A 22,908-nucleotide genomic window follows, 5' to 3' on the forward strand; every position below is an offset into this window, starting at 1 on the left:
CAATTGCAACAATTCCTTTTTTAATTTAAACGTGTAGAATTTGTTCTTTCCAGTGGTATTTTTATTTTTAGCAGATTCCTTGCAGATCTCGAGTTACAACCCCTCAAACAAGAGTTTACTTCTTTTTGACTCAGCCTGTATACACCAGCCACTCAGGATAGCATCATGTTTAAAATGTCCACCCCCAGGTCTTACTCCCCGTGTGGCGCATATTAGCTATATCAGGATCGCTACTCTAGGATTCTTGTCAAAGGCTGTTGTCAAGAGTGGCTGAACCTAAAGTAACTAGGCATGTTTGCACTTGAATGCATTTCTTTCTGTGTTAATTATGAAATACTGAGTTACAAACAATATAAAAGCGAAAATTATCATTTGAATGTCCGAGCAAGGAAAGGGATTAATCTTAAGCATGTAGCTAGTCACTTTGCAGTTTTAAAGAACATATTATATTCAAGTATGTTTATTCAGGATGCTCAAATAGCAGCCAAAAAAGGCTGAATTACAAATTTCATTACCGGTACTTTTGATTGATTTTCTAAAAAAAGTAGCAATATTGTAAAATTTCCATGCATGTTATTGAAATATACATGAAAATGTATACAAGAAAATAAAAACATGCATAGAATTGGATGACTTCCTTTTGCATTGTCACCTGCGTAATTTGTGTAAGAATGTGTCACAAATTTGAGCGAGGAAACTGCACGTATCTTGATCAACTTCCGCTCTACATTTGATTTTTTTTTCACTCTTCAGGAAGCACTTCCAGGCAATTTTGAAAAAATATACTGTAGAAGTTTCAACCAAACAATATTTACTAGATTTATGCATGTTTTATCAGTTTATTTTAATATTTATTTGATGCAACCAAAAACCAAATTAATGTAAAAATGATTGCTGGCTGCCTCGTATCCAATTTAAAAAAATTTTCATGTAGCAAATTATACTTTATTCATAACCTCATTAAAGGGGCATTTCGTGATCCACAGCCTCATCCCCCCACTTTTCTCAAAAAAAGTTGAGATTTTTATATCACTGGAAACCGCCGGCTACATAATGTTTATGTACAAAATATTTCTTGCAGATTAATTTGTTTAGCAAAGATATTGTGAAATTTGAATTTCGTTCTGGTGCACCAGAAAGAAATTACAATGCATTGTCTATGGAGCAGTGTAATACACATAATGATGCATAACTCGCAAACGCAAAACGGAATCAATTGACATTTTGGGAATAGGTTTTTTCGTGGATATCTACTGAAAATGTCATAAAAAGAGGATGCTAGAATCACGAAATACTCCTTTAATAGACGCTATGTGTTTAATCCAGTCACAGATAATGAATTTGAAATACATGTACACGAACGCAAATACAGGTTATTGAAAAAGTATAACGACCGCGTCTCATGACACTAAAAGTTTGCTTTACAATGACCGTGTTGCATGACGTGCTATGCATTGGAACAATTTACACGGACAATGACTGCCGTATTTGGACATCCCATGTTTGTGACATCCCATGTTTGATTGGTCGCTAGCGATATTTTATTAATCGGCTATTCAATTTTTTACGGGGAAAACAAAAGACACAGTTAAAATTGAATTTTCATTTTCAAATTTAAAAGAAGAAAATGTGATGTAAATGGAATTCAAAAAGTGAAATGTGATGGTTATGAATGAGGTTAATGACTTTGCATCAATTGTTTTTTCGGGTATTGTGCAATATCTAAATATTGTGCTTTGTACCTCAGAATAATCCCTTGGTACCAAAGCATAGATATTTCACAATACCCTCAATGATGCGCAGTCATTAACCTCTAGTCATCCAATTCATATTAAAATTTCTTTGAACTCAAAAAGAAATGGTTCTTGAGAATATTCCTCAGGAGACACGGTTGCTCAGGAAGAATACCAAAGGTGTATTCTCCTTAGGGCTGTTGTCAAGTAGAATTTTCATTTTCATTTGACAATCATCAAATCTCAAGATCCAAGTTCAAAGACCACATTGTGCATCATTTATTTACACAGGATACCATATACCACATATACACATCATCAGAATATTGGGGCTGTAAAGGAAAGATAATCTGCACCACTTACGAATAAAATAGAAGACTGATGAAGTTATTTTATAGTAAATAATGGCGATGTTAAGCATATCAAAAGCTTATCTCTAATATTTTAGTGAGTAGTTTTTTATTGACGATTGTTCCATGCTTGTTGACAATCGGGAAAATCGCTTTGTTGACAATATTGTCGACAACAGTCCTATTCTTCTTAAATTTTACACCTGGGCATGAATGTAAAAAACCTCAATACAGGTATTACTGATCCAAACATTACTTGTACTGAAGACAGTGTATAAAGTTATGCAATGGTGATTTATAACAATTAGACTGTTGCCAATGCAGTGGTTTAGCCATCAATTGGGCAACTTTAAGATTGCCTGTTGCTGTAGCTCAGAAACCATAGTGCACTTTTACAAAGTGCAGCCATATTTTAATGGAATTGCAATTTACAATGTCCCTTTAATAAAAATTTTTATTTCACTTTTATGTGCTGAATGCACTGGATTTGTTTGTTTGTTTGTTTGAGGGAGCAATATTGGTAGGGCCAAAAATGATTAAAAAAATCTGCTAAAATATTTTGGCTTTTGCCTCAAAAGTAGAATTTGTTCACAATTTTTATTTTACCGCCATTTGGCCGACAGCAGTTTTGGCAACACTCATAGTAGGATGTTTAGTCTATGAAATGCCGCAAATGGTTTTGTTTGTAAAATAATCAATAACTCGCGGTTTCACGTGATAGCATAATGTGTTTTCATTTTGTATCCGATTCCGCTTAGCAAAACAAGTTGAAAGGAAATAGTTGTAACAGAATCATAAATGGTAAGAAAGTCAATAAATTGAAGTTTAAAATTAATGTGCTCAGTTGTGCCATATGCGACATATGGTCTCCAGTCATGTTTTCAATGTACCGATCACCTTTGAAATCGAATACGGGTATAATTGCTGATTGTTTTTTGTTTTGGCACAACATCTTGCATATTTTAAAGAGATGTGTCTTTTGAGAATTGTTTTTCGATACACAGCTAAACTCTTGTTCCATGGGTTTGCTTTTATATTATGAATACCAATGGAGTACCTGTTATGGGCTACTTAATTAGTTGGACGTCAGTGCTTGTTTTTATTTTTATTTTCATCCATGTTTGACCCTTAGGATGTCTCAAAAATTTGGTCCTATTCCTTGCCAGTGACTTTCCCTAGCATCATCACTGGTGTCTAGGTGATCAATTTTGGCGCAAATTCACTTTTACCTCTGGAAAAAGCATAGCGTAGTGGTTTGCATACCTTTATACAATACAATACAATACAAAGAGCATTTGTGCCATTTCCAAAAGGCTCAGAGCGCTTACAAAATAAAAACCTTAATACTACCGCTTAAAATTACATTTGAAGGTGCATCTTAAAATATAAATATACAATGCAAATTACAATTGAGTAGTAGTTCCACACAATATCCCATCCCAAAATTCCACATTCCATAGATATAAGTATTGATTGATACCCCATATTGCTGACATGATGGTAAACTGATTCAAATGCAACGTTTCTTGCTTCATATAAGCATAGAAATGTATGAAATTTTGGATAGAGACAATCGGGGGGAGCACTCATCTTTAATTTTGGTAAGGTGTGCGGTACTGAGCACAGAGCTTTGGGAACTGAGAACTGATGTTCAGGCAAAATAGGCTGTGGAGCTAAGAAATTCATTATTTTCAAATTTGAGCTGAAGACCTGAATTTTGGGAATGATCCCCAAATGTAGGTATTTGGATCTGCCTGAGAGCCTGAAAAGGGGACCCTTGACCACCACCCATACACCGTACCACCTTTAAACGTGTGTGCCCCCTAACTTATAGCACCAGCATGCCAATATCGGTTTTTAATTTGACAGCAATACTGTAGGCAAGACTCAACATTAGGGGTATTGATATCAACAGCATTGTGAGCCTCCTATTTTGCACCGATCAGAATATAACTGCGCTATTCAGAATACCTTGTTCTACTTTCATTGAAAAGCTGGAAGGAATATGGAAGTCTCACTTTCTTTATACTTTAGATTTATATAATACAAACAATGGCTGTGGACATTAGCCCTGAAATAGATTCCTTCCAAGCCGCTGGTCATTTACATATTTTTATATATATAAAGGCATTGACCGGTCAGTTGACCCTCTCTCTGGTTTGAGAGTATAAACAGCCTTTACTTTCAAGAGTAGGATTTCAGACTTTGTGCTTGGATCAATGCAAGGTGACGCTCACTCACTACAAGTGTAGCATTGATTTGTTTCTAATAATAGCCTATGGGCTAGTTTTAAGCAACTTGATCGAAGTGAAATGCGTGCTAATGTCAAGTGTTTGAGGTTTACAACATCATGTGATTTGAAGAATAACATTGTTTGGAAGTTATCATCGACTTATCTTAAAGCGGGCATAATGTGATTATATAGGTTATGCTGAAATGTGTTTAACTTGTGAAATTTAACTTTGAGGGTAAAAGTTAAATAAGAAAGAAAATAAGAAATAAGAAAGTGCAAAATACATAATCACATCTAATGACATACAGGTATATTATAAATTCTGCATCCCTAACATTGAAAGCACAGATCAAAATTCTATAATCCAAAATCAAGTGGCAAACAGATGACTTTTGCATGACCTGCGGCTATTTGCTAATTCCGTTTTTTAAAGTTGCAAATCTTTTAAAAACTAGATTGTCTCAGCAGCAGGGGACATTAGGCTGTCATGTGCATCTAGGTGTAGAGGCTTATCCTCTTACTCCCACTTGAGCATTCTCAAGTACACTTAAAGTTTTTTGGTCTCCTGGTCAATTCAGTTTTAATTTAGGGGTTGTTGTTATGTTGTTATAGCAACAAGCTCAGTTTTTCTGTCCAGTCAGCTGTCACTTTAGTGGTGTGCAGCCATTCAGGTCTCCCGTCTTATTTTTCATTCCTTTGTTATGTCCATAGTTCTCCTAGTGATGCACTTGCAATTGTTCCTGCGATCTTGATGGACCAAAAAATCCCACCCACCCTCCCAAAAGCTGGAAGGGTGAATCAGTTAACTAAATATGGTTAAAGATACTCCAATAAAATGGTATGTCCAATTATGCTGCTTTATGCTTAAAAATAGAGGCTTTGTATGGAATTTCTTCAAATCTTGAAGAATATCATTAGTAGATTGTCTCCATGCACTTTCTACTGCGTTTTATAGAAGCGGAATGAATGCTTTGTATGGAGTTTCTTCAAAACCTGAAGAATCTCGTCAGTAGATTGTCTCCACTTTCTACTGCGTTTTTATAGAGGGTGGTGGAGTTTCTTAAAAACCTGAAGAATCTCGTCAGTAGATTGTCTCCACTTTCTACTGCGTTTTATGGTATTGAATGGGTTTATTGGGCTATTGAAAGCTTTGTATGGAGTTTCATCAAAACCTGAAGAATCTCGTAAGTAGATTGTCTCCACTTTCTACTGCGTTTTTATAAAGGGTGGTGGAGTTTCTTCAAAACCTGAAGAATCTCGTCGGTAGATTGTCTCCACTTTCTACTGCGTTTTTATTGAGGGTGGTGGAGTTTCTTCAAAACCTGAAGAATCTTGTCAGTAGATTGTCTCCACTTTCTACTGCGTTTTTATAGTGGGCTATTGGTTGCCTTCATGCTTTCCTCCCTTTCTACTGCGTTTTTATACCAGGGTTATAAATGCTTTGTTGCTTATTTTGAGTATCTTTATTTACTTGGTTGTAAATACTGGTGGATTTAATAATATATTATATATCAGTAAATGGTCTAAGCATTGATGCCAGATCTTGCTGAATACAAAATGTTCGTTTGCTAGTGTTGGCATTGTTTATTCTTTTGGAGATTTCTAATTATTTAATTGCGGTTAAAAATGCTGTTTTCCAATCCAATCCTCTGTTTGATCCAAAGATGTATCTGTTTAAGATATGCTTAAGATTTGCTTAAGATGAAATTTGGTTAAATGTGATTCAGAAGTCAACTTTTGTTTGTCCAGCCTGTATGGTTGGCTTGTACACATTTTTCCAATAATTTGTGTATTTATTGATTTATATGAAGATAATCAATAATTCCAAATGCTTGCTGCAATTAATTATCTCAATGTATATAATTTGTTTAATTGATATGAAATCTGTTATTATCTCAATATAGTCTTAATTTCTATGAGATTGTGAAATTATTATAAATAAGCTTATGTGTATTAAATGGTCCTCATGATCGTGGGGCAATGCGGAGTCTATTCTTTGCGTTGTTGTGCTTTCCTGCTGTCTCGAGACAATCACTTGAAGTGATATCAACAGTGGGCCACAAATCTGTTGAAAAAGTTGGCTTTTAAAGACTTAGTGTGCAAGTTAGACGGCTTTCTAAGTTCAGTATTGGGTCATTCCAGTTGAAATCCACACTACCCATGTGGAAGATTTTGGAAATATCTTCCACAGGGGTAGTGTAGATTTCAACTGTGGGAGTATGCTTTTCAAATGTAATTGGTCAGGGTTATTCATTTTGAAACTCATACTCCCCCTGTATTGTGGCTTTACCTATATCTTCCACAACTGGAGTGAGCTTTACAAATGGAAGTTCCCCAAATGTCTATATTATATTCAAAACTCATACTCCCTCTGTAGAAGACTGTAGCTAAATCTTCCACAGGGGTAGTGTGGAATTTAAATGGAATAGCCCATTAATGGAAACATGAATGGTTTAGCATGAGCATCAGTATCACAGTGTGATAGAGTTAGTCTATAGCCTGTGGCACTTTGCTGCAATCTACCTACACATATGCTACACACCAGCCACTCAGGATAGAATCATGTTTAAAATGTCCACCCCCAGGTCTTACTCCCCGTGTTGCGCATATTGACTATATCAGGATCGCTACTCTAGGATTCTTGTCAAAGGCTGTGTTGTCAAGAGTGGCTGAACCTAAAGTAACTAGGCATGTTTGCACTTTACTTGAATGCATTTCTTTCTGTGGCAATTATGAAATACTGAGTTACAAACAATATAAAAACTGAAATTATCATTTGTATGTCCAAGCAAGGAAAGGGATTAATCTCAAGCATGTAGCTAGTCACTGCGCAGTTTTAAAGAATTTATTATATTCAAGTATGTTTATTCAGGATGCTCAAATAGCAGCCAAAAAGTGCTGAATTACAAATTTCATTACCGGTATTTTTGATTGATTTTCTAAAAAAAGTACCAATATTGTAAAATTTCTATGCATGTTATTGAAATATACATGAAAATGTATACAGGAAAATAAAAACATGCATAGAATAGGATGACTTCCTCTTGCATTGTCACCTGCCCATTTTGTGTAAGAATGTGTCACAAATTTGAGCGAGGAAACTGCACGTATCTTGATCAACTTCCGCTCTACATTTGATTTTTTTCACAATTCAGGAAGCACTTCCAGGCAATTTTGAAAAAATATATTGTAGAAGTTTCAAGCAAACAATATTTACTAAATTTATGTATGTTTTATCAGTTTATTTTAATATTTATTTGATGCAACCAAAAACCAAATTAATGTAAAAATGATTGCTGGCTGCCTCGTATCCAATTTTTTAAATTTTCATGTAGCAAATTATACTTTATTCATAACCTCATGAATAGACGCTTTGTGTTTAATCCAGTCAACGATAATGAATTTTAAATACATGTACACGAACGCAAATACAGGTTATTGAAAAAGTATAATGACCGTGTCTCATGACGCTAAAAGTATGCTTTATTAATGACTGTGTTGCATGTCGTGCTATTTTAACAATTTACACGGACAATGACCGCCGTATTTGGACAGCCCTTGATTGTGACATCCCATGTTTGATTGGTCGCCAGCGATATTTTATTAATTGGCTATTCAATTTTTACGGAGAAAACAAAAGACACAGTTAAAATTGAATTTTCATTTTCAAATTTAAAAGAAGAAAATGTGACGTAAATGGAATTTAAAAAGTGAAAGGTGACGGTTATGAATGAGGTTAATGACTTTGCATCAATTGTTTTTCGGGTATTGTGCAATATCTAAATATTGTGCTTTGTACCTCAGAATAATCCCTCGGTTCCAAAGCATAGATTTTTCACAATACCCTGAAAACAACTGATGCGCAGTCATTAACCTTTAATTATCCAATTCATATTAAAATTTCTTTGAACTCTAAAAGAAATGGTTCTTGAGAATATTCCTCAGGAGACACGGTTGCTCCAGGAAGAATACCAAAGGTGTATTCTCCTTAGGGCTGTTGTCAAGTAGAATTTTCATTTTCATTTGACAATCATCAAATCTCAAGATCCAAGTTCAAAGACCACATTGTGCATCATTTATTTACACAGGATACCATATACCACATAGACGCATCATCAGAATATTGAGATTGTAATGGATAGAATCTGCACCACTTACGAATAAAATAGAAGACTGATGAAGTTATTTTATGGTAAATAATGGTGATGTTAAACATATCTTAAGCTTATCTCTAATATATTAGTAACTAGTCTTTTGTTGATGATTGTTCCATGCTTGTTGACAATGTTCCATGCTTGTTGACAATCGGGAAAATTGCTTTGTTGACAATATTGTCGACAACAGCCTTGTCAACAACAGCCCTAATAATTCTCCTAAAATTTTACACCTGGGTATTAAAACAAAAACTTCAAAGCAGCTATTACTGAGCCAAACATTGCTTGTACTGAAGAGTGTGTATAAAGTTATGCAATGGTGATTTATAACAATTTGGCTGTTGCCAACTGCAGTGGTTTAGCCATCAATTGTTCTACTTTAAGAATTGCGTGTTGTTGTAGCTCAGACTCTAAAACGCACTTTTACAAAAGTATGGCCATATTTTAATGGAATTGCAATACAACGTGCCTTTGATAAAATTGTTTTATTTCACTTTTAAGTGCTGAATGGCCTAGATTTGTTTGTTTGGGGGAGCAATATTGTTCTGGTTAAATTTTGTGGATTTTGCCCCAAAAGTAAAATTTGTTCACATTTTTTATTATCCCGCCATTTGGCCGGCAGCAGTTTTGGCAACACTCATAGTAGGATGTTTATAGTCTATGAAATGCCGCAAATGGTTTTGTTTGTAAAATAATCAATAACTCGCGGTTTCACGTGATAGCATAATGTGTTTTCATTTTGTATCCGATTCCGCTTAGCAAAACAAGTTGAAAGGAAATAGTTGTAACAAAATCATAAATGGTAAGAAAGTCAATAAATTGAAGTTTAAAATTAATGTGCTCAGTTGTGCCATATGCGACATATGGTCTCCAGTCATGTTTTCAATGTACCGATCACCTTTGAAATTGAATACGGGTATAATTGCCGATTGTTTTTTGTTTTGGCACAACATCTTGCATTTTTTTTAAAGAGATGTGTCTTTTGAGTGTTTTTTTTTTAATACACAGCTAAACTCTTCTTTCATGGGTTTTCTTTTGTAGTATGAATACTGCCGGAGTACCTGTTATATACTGCTATGGGGTACTTATTAGTTGAATTTCAGAGTTTGTCATCCATGTTTGACTCTTTGGATGTCTCAAAAGTTGGTTCCTACTTCTTACCAGTGACTTTCCCTAGCATCACCTCTGGTCTCCGAGTTCAGCAGATGGTGAATTGTCGACAAGGCTGTTGTCGACAAGGCTTATGTTGACAATATTGTCAACAAAGCAATTTTCCTGATTGTCGACAAGTATGGACTAATTTTCGACAAGGACTATTCATTAAAAATATTAGAGATAAACTTAAGATCAGCATTATTTACCATGAAATAACTTCTAGGTATAAAAGAGTAATAATTGATTAATTGAAGCAATGATATACAATGTAGTGAATTAATAGACAGCATTTGGTAAGTTAACTCTTTGATTGAACTTAATATTTGAACTATATTGATGTATTGCTTTGTCAACAACTTGCTGACTTTGGATGTTGAGATTTGACAATTGTGGACAATGAAAGTTTTACTCAACAACATCCCTATTTACACCCCATGATGGAAAACTTATTCCAATGCAACATATTTTGCTTCATGTAATCATGGAAAAGTAAGTATTTTTGGGTAGAGACTGCTGTAACTTTTCATTAGCATGTAAAGTGCCTGAAAATAACACCAAGTAGCAGGGCTTCATTACCTGCTGTACATTGTAGTTTTGGTACAAACTACTGCTCTTGATATTCTGGTGAATTAATACTGAAAGCTATCTGTATATTTCTCACACTTCTGTCACCATAGGAACTGAATTGTCAAATTTCATTCTATTTTCTACACAGATGTGGCAAGTGTCATCGCTTCATGAAGTACATCAGTGCCAAACCGTCCCGCCTACATTGTGCCCAGTGTGAGGAAACCTATAGCCTGCCTCAGAATGGAAGTATAAAGCTCTACAAGGAAATCAAATGCCCATTGGATGAATTTGAGCTAGTCTTATGGTCGTCTGGAACTAAAGGAAAGGTACTTGTTACAGATGTGATATTGGGATTATAATCTTGATATTCAGACACCATGCACTCCTCTCCCATCTTGCTCTCATCTCACCTTTGACTTTCCTCTACTTTCCTACCTTCTATCGCACCTTCTCCATCTCCTATCTCCTCTCACGTTTCTCAAAACAGGGTCTTTGGAGCTAAAACTTAGTCCATAAACATGCTAACAATATTAGCATGAATTTGAGTTATGGTTATCTGGAACTAAAGGAAAGGTACTTGTACAGATATGATATTGGGATTGGGATTATCTTCTGGGATTGGGATTATCTTCTGATATTGGGATTGGGATTATCTTCTAAATATTCAGACACCACTCCTCTCCCATCTACTTGTTCTCATCCCACCATTGACTTAACATTCCTACCTTCTATCGCACCTTCTCCATCTCGGCCCTGATTTGGTAAAACGATCAAACTTGAAATTTGGATATATCTTTGGTAATGTGAGGGCTTTCTTTCTATTGGTGACATCCTCAAATCACCACCGTGCTTCATTTTGAAGATAGCAGAACCTATCTTGACACTTTTTGTCACTTTCCGTGCATTTAATATGGTAAAATGAGCTATCTCAAAGTTAGATCATTTTACCGCATTAGCCAAGACCCTCTAGATAGCGCCAGATAAACCTCACATATTAATGATGACATGATAGATATATAGATAATTTTACCAAATTTTTACCAAGTCTTGCTATGTTTATTTTTGTTACGAGATAAAACAATGTAAAACAATCTAACTTCCTAAAAATGGTTGTTATTTCAAAATTACTCAACTAAATTAGCCAAATTTGTGCAAATAATAAGATTTTTATATTTTATAAGATATTAGATGTGTTTAATAATTTATTTTATTCAAAAAGAAAAAACATCAAGTGTTAAAACTTAAAAGCTCTTTTTCTCGAAACAGTGATTTTCAAGTTAGATCATTTTACCAAATCAGGGCCTCTCATGTCTCCTCTTATCTTTCTCAAAAAAAGGCGAGCTGAAACTTGGCCAAATTTATAGTGCAAATGGACCATAAAAATGCTAAAAATATTAGAAAAAAGTGCAAAATAAAAGGCATAAGTAATGAAGCTAGCAGTTACAGCAGTTCAATTACTGAAGATAGAATATCTGTTAAATATTTATTACTCTCATATTCATCACACATATGCTAATTATTTATTGTTTCACATTCTTTGTTACAGAGTTACCCTGTATGCCCATATTGCTACAGTAATCCACCATTCCAGGACATGCACAAGCGTCAAGGCTGCAATGAATGCACCCATCCCAATTGCAGTCAATCGTTGACTATGCTAGGTGTAGCCCAATGCATTGAGTGTGATGATGGCGTACTAGTCCTGGATCCGTCCTCAGCTCCTAAGTGGAGATTGGCTTGCAACAAGTAAGTAACTACTCCCCATTCCAGAAAAATACAGCGGTAATTTTTTGGGATTAACAAAATATTATCCTGTTTTGTCAAATGAAACTTATCTCAATCCTAGTCATTTATTTAGTACTAACTGGAGATAAAAGAAAAAGTTCACTATTTTACTAATTTTTTGAAAAAAGAGCCAAAAACATGCATTTTCGGCATATTTTCTGACAATTGAGTAACAAAAAATAATAAAAATCGAGTATATGCCGAAATTTTGCTCTAATTTTCACTTTTTGTGTGTGTTACTTTAATTAAATGATTGGTTATAAGAATGGGGACTGCTCTATAATCCGAAGGTTCTATAATCCGAAAGTCCTTTAGTCCGAAGGTTCGCTAGTCCGAACACGAGTTCATAGCATTCGCTAGTCCGAATTTTAAAAGAGGTTCTCTAGTCCGAAAAAAACTTGAAAAGGGGTTCTTTATTGCGATGGTTCTTTATTTCGAAGGTTCTATAGTCCGAATTTTAAAAACGGTTCTCTAGTCCGAATATGAAAATAGTCTCTATAGTCCGAATTTAAAAAAGGGTTCTATAGTCCGAATATAGAAATAGGCTCTATAGTCCGAATTTTAAAAAGGGTTCTATAGTCCGAATATAGAAATAGGCTCTATAATCCGAATTCAAAAAAGGGTTCTATAGTCCGAAATTGCAAAACGGTTCTATAGTCCGAAACGGATACCGTGTTCTTTAGTCCGAATCAGTAAAAAGGTTCTATAGTCCGAATTTTTAAAACATTAACATAACCTCTAGCTAGATAAGACTAAAGCAGAGTTTATGGTAAACAAGATGACTCTACTGCTAAAAGGGCGTACACCACCAAATCACGATGTAATGTAGATGGATTCCAGTAAAAATCAAAATCTTTTAAATACTTGAGTCCTACACATGAACTTGGATCGCCCAAAAAGTTGCATAACACAATTTTTGAATAAAGTGGGCCCTCGGATTGAAATATGGCCAGAAATGGGTTTTCAGGGTAGAGAACGGGTCAAAAATGATGATGATTTAATCACAAGACTACCCGTACATTGAAACATTTTACACCCTGGGCACCCCCTCCCCCCATCGCAAGATAAAACTATACTTTAACTATTCTGTAAACTAATTTGTTTAAATGACTAAAATTTGTTTAAATGAAAAAGCCGCAGCATTTACATGGCGGGATGGCGCTATGAAAATTTGAACTCGACACCGGGACTCGACAATGCCCGAATACATCGTAGAGTATTACTAGTATATTATAATGGAATAAAAAACGGATAAACATGAAGGAAATATCACCAGAATAAAGGTGAATGTCAATGTACGCTACGGAAAATATCCAAAGAAACCAACCATGTTGAACAGCAGCGGATTTGTATTTAACAATTGATGATTTGACACTGAAACAAATGATAAAAATAAAATTCGGACTATAGAACCCGTTTACCAATTCGGACTAAAGAGCACGGTATCCGCTTCGGACTATAGAACCGCTTTTGCAATTTCGAACTAGAGAACCTTTTTTTCAAATTCGGATTAGAGAACCTATTTCTATATTCGGACTAGAGAACCTTTTTTTAAATTCGGACTATTTTCATATTCGGACTAGAGAACCGTTTTTAAAATTCGGATTAAAGAACCTCTTTTAATATTCGGATAAGGAGACCCTTTTTTTAAATTCGAACTATAGAACCTTCGAAATAAAGAACCATCGGAATAAAGAACCTTCGTAATAAAGAACCGTCGGATTAAAGAACCTTCGGACTAAAGAACCGTCGGAATAAAGAACCGTCGGACTATAGAGCTTCCACCATAAGAATGCAACATGTCTTTTCCAAAAATTAGAATGCATAAACTGAAATTAGTCTTAGTACAAGTCTTTGGGCTTGATTGTCACAGCATACATAAAAAACACCCTAAAAATGCATGTTTTTGGCCCTTATCTCCAAAAAATTGCCAAATATTAAAATTTGACTATTATTGCCAGTTAGGACTAACTACATGTAAAGGATTAGGATTTAGCTAAGTTTCATTTGGCAAAACAATATAATATTTTTTAATCCCAAAAAATTAGTACTGTATTTGTCTGGAATAGGGAGTACGACCGGGGGGATGTGATGCAAGTTGGAATATTAAAATACCCAAGACAATCTATCTGCTGGCGTGTGGTCATAGCGCTGTTCTGTCTTTATTATATTTATTTAAGGCCACAGGTACTTTGTCCTTTTATTGCATGGCAACAGAATTGACAGGAAACAAGAATATGGGTATGTGTGTGAGAGATAGACGTGGTGCACACTTGAGTGGGTGTATTTTGGTTGGTGTGGACTTGTAATCACCCACTTACTGGGACTATTTGTGTTTTTATCAACCAACCGAGGACACCTTCCAACAGGTACTTTGCCCCGGTTTGCAGAACTATGCCAGTGAAATTGCCTAAATACCCTAAAAATACAAAGTTCTAACCTCTTTGATTGATAATGCTTGTTTTTAAGTTTGTGTAAGTTTTTGTGTGAAGGCTATTTTGTCCCTGCTCATGTGATTAAAAACACACACCCATGTCCGTGGTTGATACACAGTTATTCAGGTGGGGGTGTGTAGGGGTGTGTATGTATGAGAAAGAACATTTTTATTATATAAAGCTTTGATATTACTCTGACTAAAGTGAGACCTAGGATGACCAACTTGTACTGCAAATAACAGTAAAACAATGAAATGTGTGTTTAATTTGAATGTTAAATTAATTGTGTTACTATTTTTGCTTAAAAGTTTCAAAATTACATTCCTACATGTTGAATAGACACACAGGGGTTCAAATGCTGGTCAAATGTGTTTGTTGGAAATTTTATTTCAGCTGCTACAGCACATTTTCCCATATAATGAATACCATAGTATTAGTAATTACAGCTAGATTTTCAAAAGAGATACAACAATTTAAATAATCATGTAGTACTACTACAGCTAATCGCCTCTTGACCAGGTCAGTTAGTACTTCAGGCTCTAAGATGAGCAAGATATGGTTTGAGATTACAACATGTTAATAGATTTAAATCATTTGATCAGATATGCCAGCCAGTCCACAGAGCCGCTTATCTCTAAACAGATGTTTATCATTGTAGATATCTTATAATGGAATAGTGAGCCAGACAAAAAACACTTTAAGGTTCAAGTTGAAGGAATGCCAGGGTGTGATCTACATGATCAACTATCTGTATAAATTGGCTAAGTCACTATCTGATAAAGATTTGCGTACCTGTGAAGACGACAGTGTTTGTGTGCTGCTTGAATAGTAGGACAGACTTGTATAATACTTTAATTGAGAGTTGCTGGGCGAATCTTTGGAAAGTTACACATCTTCACAGATCTTGAGTGCAGTTAGGATTGCACTGCATTGGAAATTATGTTTATTTTCTTTAAAGAAAGGATACTCATCTTTGTCAAATATTGGACTCATATCTTACTTTTAAAATAAAGTATACACAATTTACAACTTGTCGCTTGTGCAATCCAATCCACTTCTGCTTACTTACTAGGAAATCGGGTGCATTGTCCAGTTAAACCAATAACTAGCCAAACAGACAAATACAATAACCAACGTTTCAAATAGATCTACTCTTCTTTAAAGGCAAACAAGAATTTATACAAACATCACAATCTAAACATGCTAAGCACAATTATAGTTTGATCAACTGAAAAGTAGGTCCATGTTAAAGAGTGATATATTTGACCTGTCTGGTCTATATTGTGCGTGCTAAATAAAGTATAGATGAAGTATAGAACTTAAATTAATCATTATACTTCTGGTGACTTCTCATCACACTCAACAGTTCTCGAAATAAAATGTATTGATATTAATCCGCGATAAATAAGGCCTGCCGATTACGAGCTGATCAGACTATAACATGCTAATATGTGGGTACATGTGAGTTGCATTGTGGTCCCAATCATTGTAAACCGCAAAACAAGGGAAGGTAGGCTGTATTCAACTTTATTTTACTATTTCTTTTGACAAGAAATAGGGATTTTATGTCAACTTGTAGTTCATGTACATGTTACAGAAAGTGGCACATAGCACGAATAATGCCAACATTTAATCGTAAAGCAATATCGGTAAGATTTTTTTTTGTGAATGGCCCAATTCTTCAAAGTGAAATTAGCTGGACCCACCCACAATACAATTGGTGTTTGAAAACATCGATATTGTGGTTACCACAAATCGGCAGGTTTTAACAATTTCTTTGGGAATTCATTATACGTCAAATTTCAAGATAATGAGAAAAATAGGACTTAATTTATGATGCCAAAATCTCATCAATGATGAGCTAAGCCATCGTCCATGTATTTGTTTGATTGTTTTGTTTTAATTTAATCATTTCAGTAATGGGAAGCTCAATTATTACAGCCCTGATAATTAAGTTTTTATGATGAAAACTTGACTTTCATTAGATTGTTAAAAATCTGTGATTGCTTTAACTCACCACAGAATTGAGCTGATAGAGATTTCCTGTTTGATCCCCTTCGGCCACGAAGGAAGATGGCTCGATCAAAAAAATATTTTTTATGCTTATTATAACTATTTTGGATAGTAATTTGTGAAAAACGGAAAAAAAAAATTACCTCATCAATTATGCAAATTAGGGCATGTGTACAATTGTACACATTGTGACTAAGTGACGACGTTTACAATGATTTTTTGGATACAATTGTACACATTATGACTAAGTAATGGCAGTAAAACTTGGTAACATATGTGAAGCAACAAACTCGAACCCTTTGTTTCTTTTTTTTGTTGCCTTCATACGTCCATATCTGTAGGCTCTTAACTCTCATTAATTTGGTATAAAATGCTAATAAACAGTTCTTGTCTTTGGAGAGACCGAAAAAGACATCACACTTAATAAACTTGATTTCTGAGACTAATTTTGTTACTCCACTCTACACGATCCATTTTCGGGCCCATCAACGACCAGTTACTCCTAACTATCTCTGTAATAATAGGCCTACATAGTGGTTTTTCCAAAAAATGCATCCAGAGCAAATTATAAACTGAATGGAAGTATTGACAAAAGAGTTCAAAATAACTTATAATGACGTACAAAGTATACTAAATAACTCCTATATATTGATAAGATTAGTCACACTGTGTACAACTGAACACAATATATTAGTCTTATATTTACAAGGTGAGACACACTGTGTACAATTGTACACACCATTTAAAAAAGTTCTATACCACATATATTTGAAGCATTTGATCAAAAATAGTGTTCCATGTTTTCTACAGGTTTTACACTAACCCCCTGACTAGAATTTAGCTTGTCCACAATGATATTTCATATAAAATTAAAAAGGGAAAGTACATGTCTTCTGGCAACGTGCTGTAGTGGGTGATGCCCTCTTAGATTATGAAAAGTGACATTCAGTTAGGCGAGGGCGCTCTGCACTGGAGGATACCATATGAATGCACAATTGTGCACATGGTGTTTGTTTGCAGTAATAAGCTTCCCCTGGTATACAGGGAGCAATAGAAGTCCATGTGTACAATTGTACACAGTATGTACGAAGGGGTTTTAAAGGATCAAATTACTTTGATTATCAAACTTGATGGCGATAAATGATGTACCATCATGCATATTTCGTAGTCTGCTTCACATACTGTCGTATCACAAAAGGCTGCCTTTTGTGATTTTTATAATCATTGTTGTATTATATTGTTATATTATATTTCAGCATGCTTCTTTTATTTATTAATGGACATGGGATAAAAAAAGAAGAAAAAAAGGTTTATTTCAAACTCTAATGGCAACCCGCATGTCAAATTGCTACAATTTACATTAATCACACCTAAACAGACACAAAGTAATTTGTAGGCAGCAGCTGAATCGGCACCAATATTGCAACATTGAAACAAACAACGATACAAACATCCACCCCACCCACCCCCGTAGAAAATGAGGATAAAGTGCCTTGCCCAAGGACAAAACACATTGACACAAGCGGGGTTGGAACTCGCAATCTATGGATTGTGAGTCGGGCGCCTTATCCTCTTGGTCACACATGTTTCTCAAAGATTGTACTAATCTTGTGATAACACCACAAAATTAATATCAGTGTATCTCCATACAATTAGATTACAATAATAATAAAAAGTCACACAAGGCAGCCTTTTTGAGATACAACATTATGTGTTGCAGAAGACAATTTTATTAGTTTGGAAATGTAAATTTAAGATTGAAGTCACAGATTTTCATATGAATTTTTAATTTGAAAATCAACATGAAATTTTGATTGCTATTTACAGTTTCTGCAAGGTTGGTAGGAAATTGCAATTACAAATAAAGAGGGTAATGCAAGCCGGAAAATTATGTTTGGTATCATCGCTCTAGATTAAATATTGATCATATTATGCATTTTAAAGTGGTGCAATTTTGTAGGTTTAATTCTTTGTTGAAAGGAAATCACATGAATATATCATGATCAAGGTAAACTTGTACATTATTGATAGCTATGTGATGGAATCCAGTTAATGGATTTCTTGGTAGATCATTCTAGTTTATTGTTTTTTCGCTTAATATTCATTGCCGTTTTATCAGCTATGGTATGCAAAACGCCCATCAGATATGGACTGGTGGTTCTTGATAGGATAAGTTTCCTGATACTGAAAATAATAAAACACAAGAGCAATGGACCAGGGACGGATTTAAGCAGTGGCCCGGTGGCCCGGGGCCAGTGGATTTTAAGGCGTCGGGCCAGTAAACTTCAACAATGCTGGTTCGGCGGCTACTAGATTTTTGAGCCTGATATAACACTTACGAGACAAGATATCAGTGATGGTCATATTTACACAGTTTTCTGCTCTGCCTGTCACTTGAAATTCATATCTTTATTCAATGATTTTTTTTGTATAATATTTATATTCTTATTCTTGCATTACTAGCAAGTTGGAAATATATGGCCGCTTTTTACGACGATTTGATAGTAGGCCTATACTACTTAGCTCTTCCATGCGCTACATAATTATATCTGATGATGATAGCAATATTACCGCAAATACCGCTTAGTTTGAAAATTTTGGAACTAAAAAAGGCAGGACTACTGACTAAACTTGTGTTAATGATTATACTCTCTACATTGAGTACATTCAGTACAAAAGAAATTAAAATGTTAAGGTTTGCTTGACTTTAAGGGCTCGGATAGTGATGTTTCCACATATTTTTTGTGGGACCTGAGAGCACATCAGACATATCGAATTGCATTTTGAAAACGAGGAATATCAAATAATTTTGATTTTTTGATATTTGCTATATGATACACATTGTATGATGACAAATGATTAAAAATTAATATAGACTTTTCCCCAAAGCACAGACAAACAAGTTGGGTTTTTTTTTTTTTGCAGTAGAACATATTGAAAAAGCTGGGCCAGTAAATTTATTGCAGGGCCACTAGATTTGCCATTTCACTGGCCCGGAGGGCCAGTAGAAAACTGAAACCTAAGTCTGTCCCTGCAATGGACTATTCTATTCAAAATCCACACTACTCCTGTGGAAGATTTTGGAAATATCTGTCACGGGGGGAGTACGAATTTCAGATGGAATGAGCACATCAGGCAGTTCCAGTTGAATTTCATACATCCTCTGAGAAAGAGTCAACCTGAATCTTCCTCTTGAGGGAGAGTGAGTTTCATGTGGAGCTGCTAATATGTGAATTCCTTTAGAAATTCATACCCCCCTGTGGAAGTTATTTCCAAAATCGTCCACAGGGGTAGTGGATTTTAAATGGAGTAGCCCAATTTTTGGGCCTTCATAATATCTTTAGCTGACAACTGATGCACTGGGCTATTGCAGTTAAAATCCATACACCCCTTATGGGAGACATGACCTTAATCTTCCACACAGGGAGTGTAAAGTTCAAATGGGTTACCTGAATGGGTGATTCCATTTGAAATCTGCACCCCATGTGTGGGAGATTAAGATCATGTCTTCTATACGGGTTGTATAGATTTCAATTGGAATAGTCCATTACAGTGTTTAATCACATTACCTGTATCACTTTAATACAACAAGATTGGCTGTTTTGTAATTTATCCAAGAATTAACCCACTAAATTGGTGCTAGCAGCCTAGCACTATTACATAATTTTTTTAAACAACCTTATGGATTGAAATTCTATACATGTATACTGTGGCATTTTATTTATTTTTTATAAACCTTGTATGGATTGAAATTCTATACATGCGTATCATGTCATTAGTTTGTGAAATAGATCATTGATAAATCAAGATCAACATAATTACATGATCATGTAAAAATGTTAAGATTATTAAGCGATTTTGTGGTGTCAGTTTATTTTCTGGGAGGACGGGTTAGTCTAGTGGTCTTCTCCCTAGCTTCTCACCACTGTGGCCTGGGTTCAATTCCCCGCGTTGCCACATTTGAGTTTAGTTGCCGATCCATGCTCATCCTCACATGTTTTTCTTCGGGTGCTCCGGTTTTCCTCCTGCTTCTAAAATTGGACCTCTTCCTATATCCCTGTCCTGTCATATTCGGTTGGCATCCCTTGAATTTAGTAGCCTCTGGGCACTATTGGGCTTTGTCTGGCTTCGGCCGAATGTGATAAATAAAATTTTTATACCCAAATTTAGCACGGTGTGGAGGGTTGGCAGTGCAGTGCTCTCTTGTAAACTTGATCAGTCAAGGTTTAGCAAGTCAACTTGGGTTAGGTAACTGATTTGCTTGCAGTATGGTAAGATTTGGTATGAATTATGATGCTGAGTCTCCACATGTATATTTGTGCCTAAATATATCTCAAACATAATGCTGTGGGCTATTACATGAATATAGCTGTCATAGACAGGAACAGTAGGAGACAATCCCCTTGGCTTCTCAAAGGATATACAACCGGGGTATACAACACTATACACCATACTTGATAATGAAAATTAATATTAAACAGATAAGGACATTTATAAATTATAATTAAGCAATTATTTACAGAAAAGATAAAGAGAAAAGAAAGCATAGTAATAGTAAAATAGGAATTGTGAGATTATTTTAGTTAAAAGAGTTAAATTTTGTCCTTCAGAATAATCTTTTCAATCTTGTTTCCTTTAATCCAACATGATGGTTAGAGACATGGGTCAAAATGATTGAGATTTGATATTCGGTCGGTCAGCATTGCATCACTTGCTTTAACCCTAACCGAACCCATGGTTTTTTGCTATCGGAAGGGAAAGAACAAATGAAAAAAGAGAGAAGGTGAGCAAAGAAGTCACTTGGCACCCCCACCCTCGGATTCATCCCTCCGATCCCTTGCATGCCATGCACAAGATCACCGGCCTGTACCCATGGGGATTTTGCTGACCCGGCCATGCAGCGATTTCCTGTGTATATATGACTTAGGCTGATTGCGTCATCGCATCACATAGAATCCATCCAAATGCTTTTCATAGTTAGCTTTAGTGAGTTTTAGTTCAGTTAGGGTTAATAGATCGCTTCTTCCCATTGGTTGTTTTTGTAGTGATTGGCGTTCCATCTTGGCGCCCTCAGACACGAAGGGACACTTACCATTGCACTGAAATGGTTGAAATCACAAAACATCATAAAATAACTACCTCTTGATGAAACAATTCCAAAAGTTTGATTTTAAATCAGGGTAATTAACTTTCAATAATTACCAAAGACAAGGCAAATTGCTATTTTCTGCACTGTGATAATAGGCTGGAATTGAAAAGCCCTGTACAAACCAATAGGAATTTCTTTTTGACAGACATGAGAAGTGGGTAAGTGCAACAGATGGAACAACCCGAGAGAATTGCTGACCTATTTTCTTTTAAGTTTTTGTTTCTCCATATTTTGCTCTCATATACAGATTATCAAATCTCATTTAGTTATATGGTGCAGTCAAGTAGAATAAGCTTTAGAGTTATTTGGAAATAACCATACAGGGATGTGCCACCAATATGGGTCTCACTTGCCACCAGTTGGTATATCAATGATCCCTTTTTTTAGGCCAATTTTGGTATACGGATAGGTAATTATGTCAAATTTTCCCCAATTTTCTGTGCGATATAGCTCAATTTTGCCTAACTGTATCCACAATTATTAAAATTGGACAAAAATATTGGCAATTTTGATATAAAATTGGATCAGTTGAGCCCATATTTATTGGTCGAGCTATGAGTTTTAAAATATTGGACGAGACGTAGTCGAGTCCAATATTTTACAACTCATAGTGAGACCAATAAATATTGGGCGTAAAGCATCCAATTTTATCATTATTATGTTTTGGATCCAATATTATCACAACTTGGATCCATCAAAACATAATAATGTTTTAAATTTGGCAAAAAAAAAATTGAATTTTGGTATAGCAATGATCCAAATTTCTTAAAAGTTGGTATCCACTTACAAATTCTCATCGGCACATCCCAAACCAAACTTGACTTTTACTTTGACTTGTCGAATAATCACTTTCCAGGAACCTCATTAAAGATGAATATTAATGGTATTTGGAGCACTTCATTGAACCTTGGGACTTTTCAGAGTATTCATAATAATATGCTGCAATATGTACTTGTATTTTTCCTTTCCTTTAAATTTTTCTTTTAAACAACCATGCAGTGTACCTTCAAAACATCATTCCAACCCTCTTATTCAACCAACTTCCCAAGTTCCAACTCAGACAATCTATTTACATCTAAATTAATCTCGGCAAAATAATATTATGTGGAGAAGCCATTTCCTCAGCTCCGTAAGGGATTTCACCTCACTGCTCCTAGCTATTTGGCAAATTTCTGGACTGTCTCAAGATGAGTTCCTTCCAGTTCAATGATTCCAATATGAATGCTCTATTTATGAAATTTGCAATCATGACCAAACAAAGCCTTCCTGGAATTGATTTTCCTTAGGTCAGAAAGTAGCGACTTGACTTTTAAATACGATCCTTGTCTAAT

At 35.2% G+C, this 22,908-nt stretch overlaps 1 protein-coding gene across 1 annotated transcript in view; it reads left to right on the top strand.

The window, feature by feature from the left end:
- The window catches only part of LOC140155258 (DNA topoisomerase 3-beta-1-like), a 278,324-nt gene that overhangs the window by 38,074 nt on the left and 217,342 nt on the right, over positions 1-22,908 (top strand). Inside the window, exons 13-14 of the mRNA XM_072178018.1 lie at positions 10,341-10,521; positions 11,742-11,941. Coding sequence (XP_072034119.1) covers positions 10,341-10,521; positions 11,742-11,941 — 381 coding nt within the window. The remainder of the gene's footprint in view (positions 1-10,340; positions 10,522-11,741; positions 11,942-22,908) is intronic.

The sequence above is a fragment of the Amphiura filiformis genome, chromosome 6, assembly GCF_039555335.1.
Source record: "Amphiura filiformis chromosome 6, Afil_fr2py, whole genome shotgun sequence".
Classification (NCBI taxonomy): Eukaryota; Metazoa; Echinodermata; class Ophiuroidea; order Amphilepidida; family Amphiuridae; genus Amphiura; species Amphiura filiformis.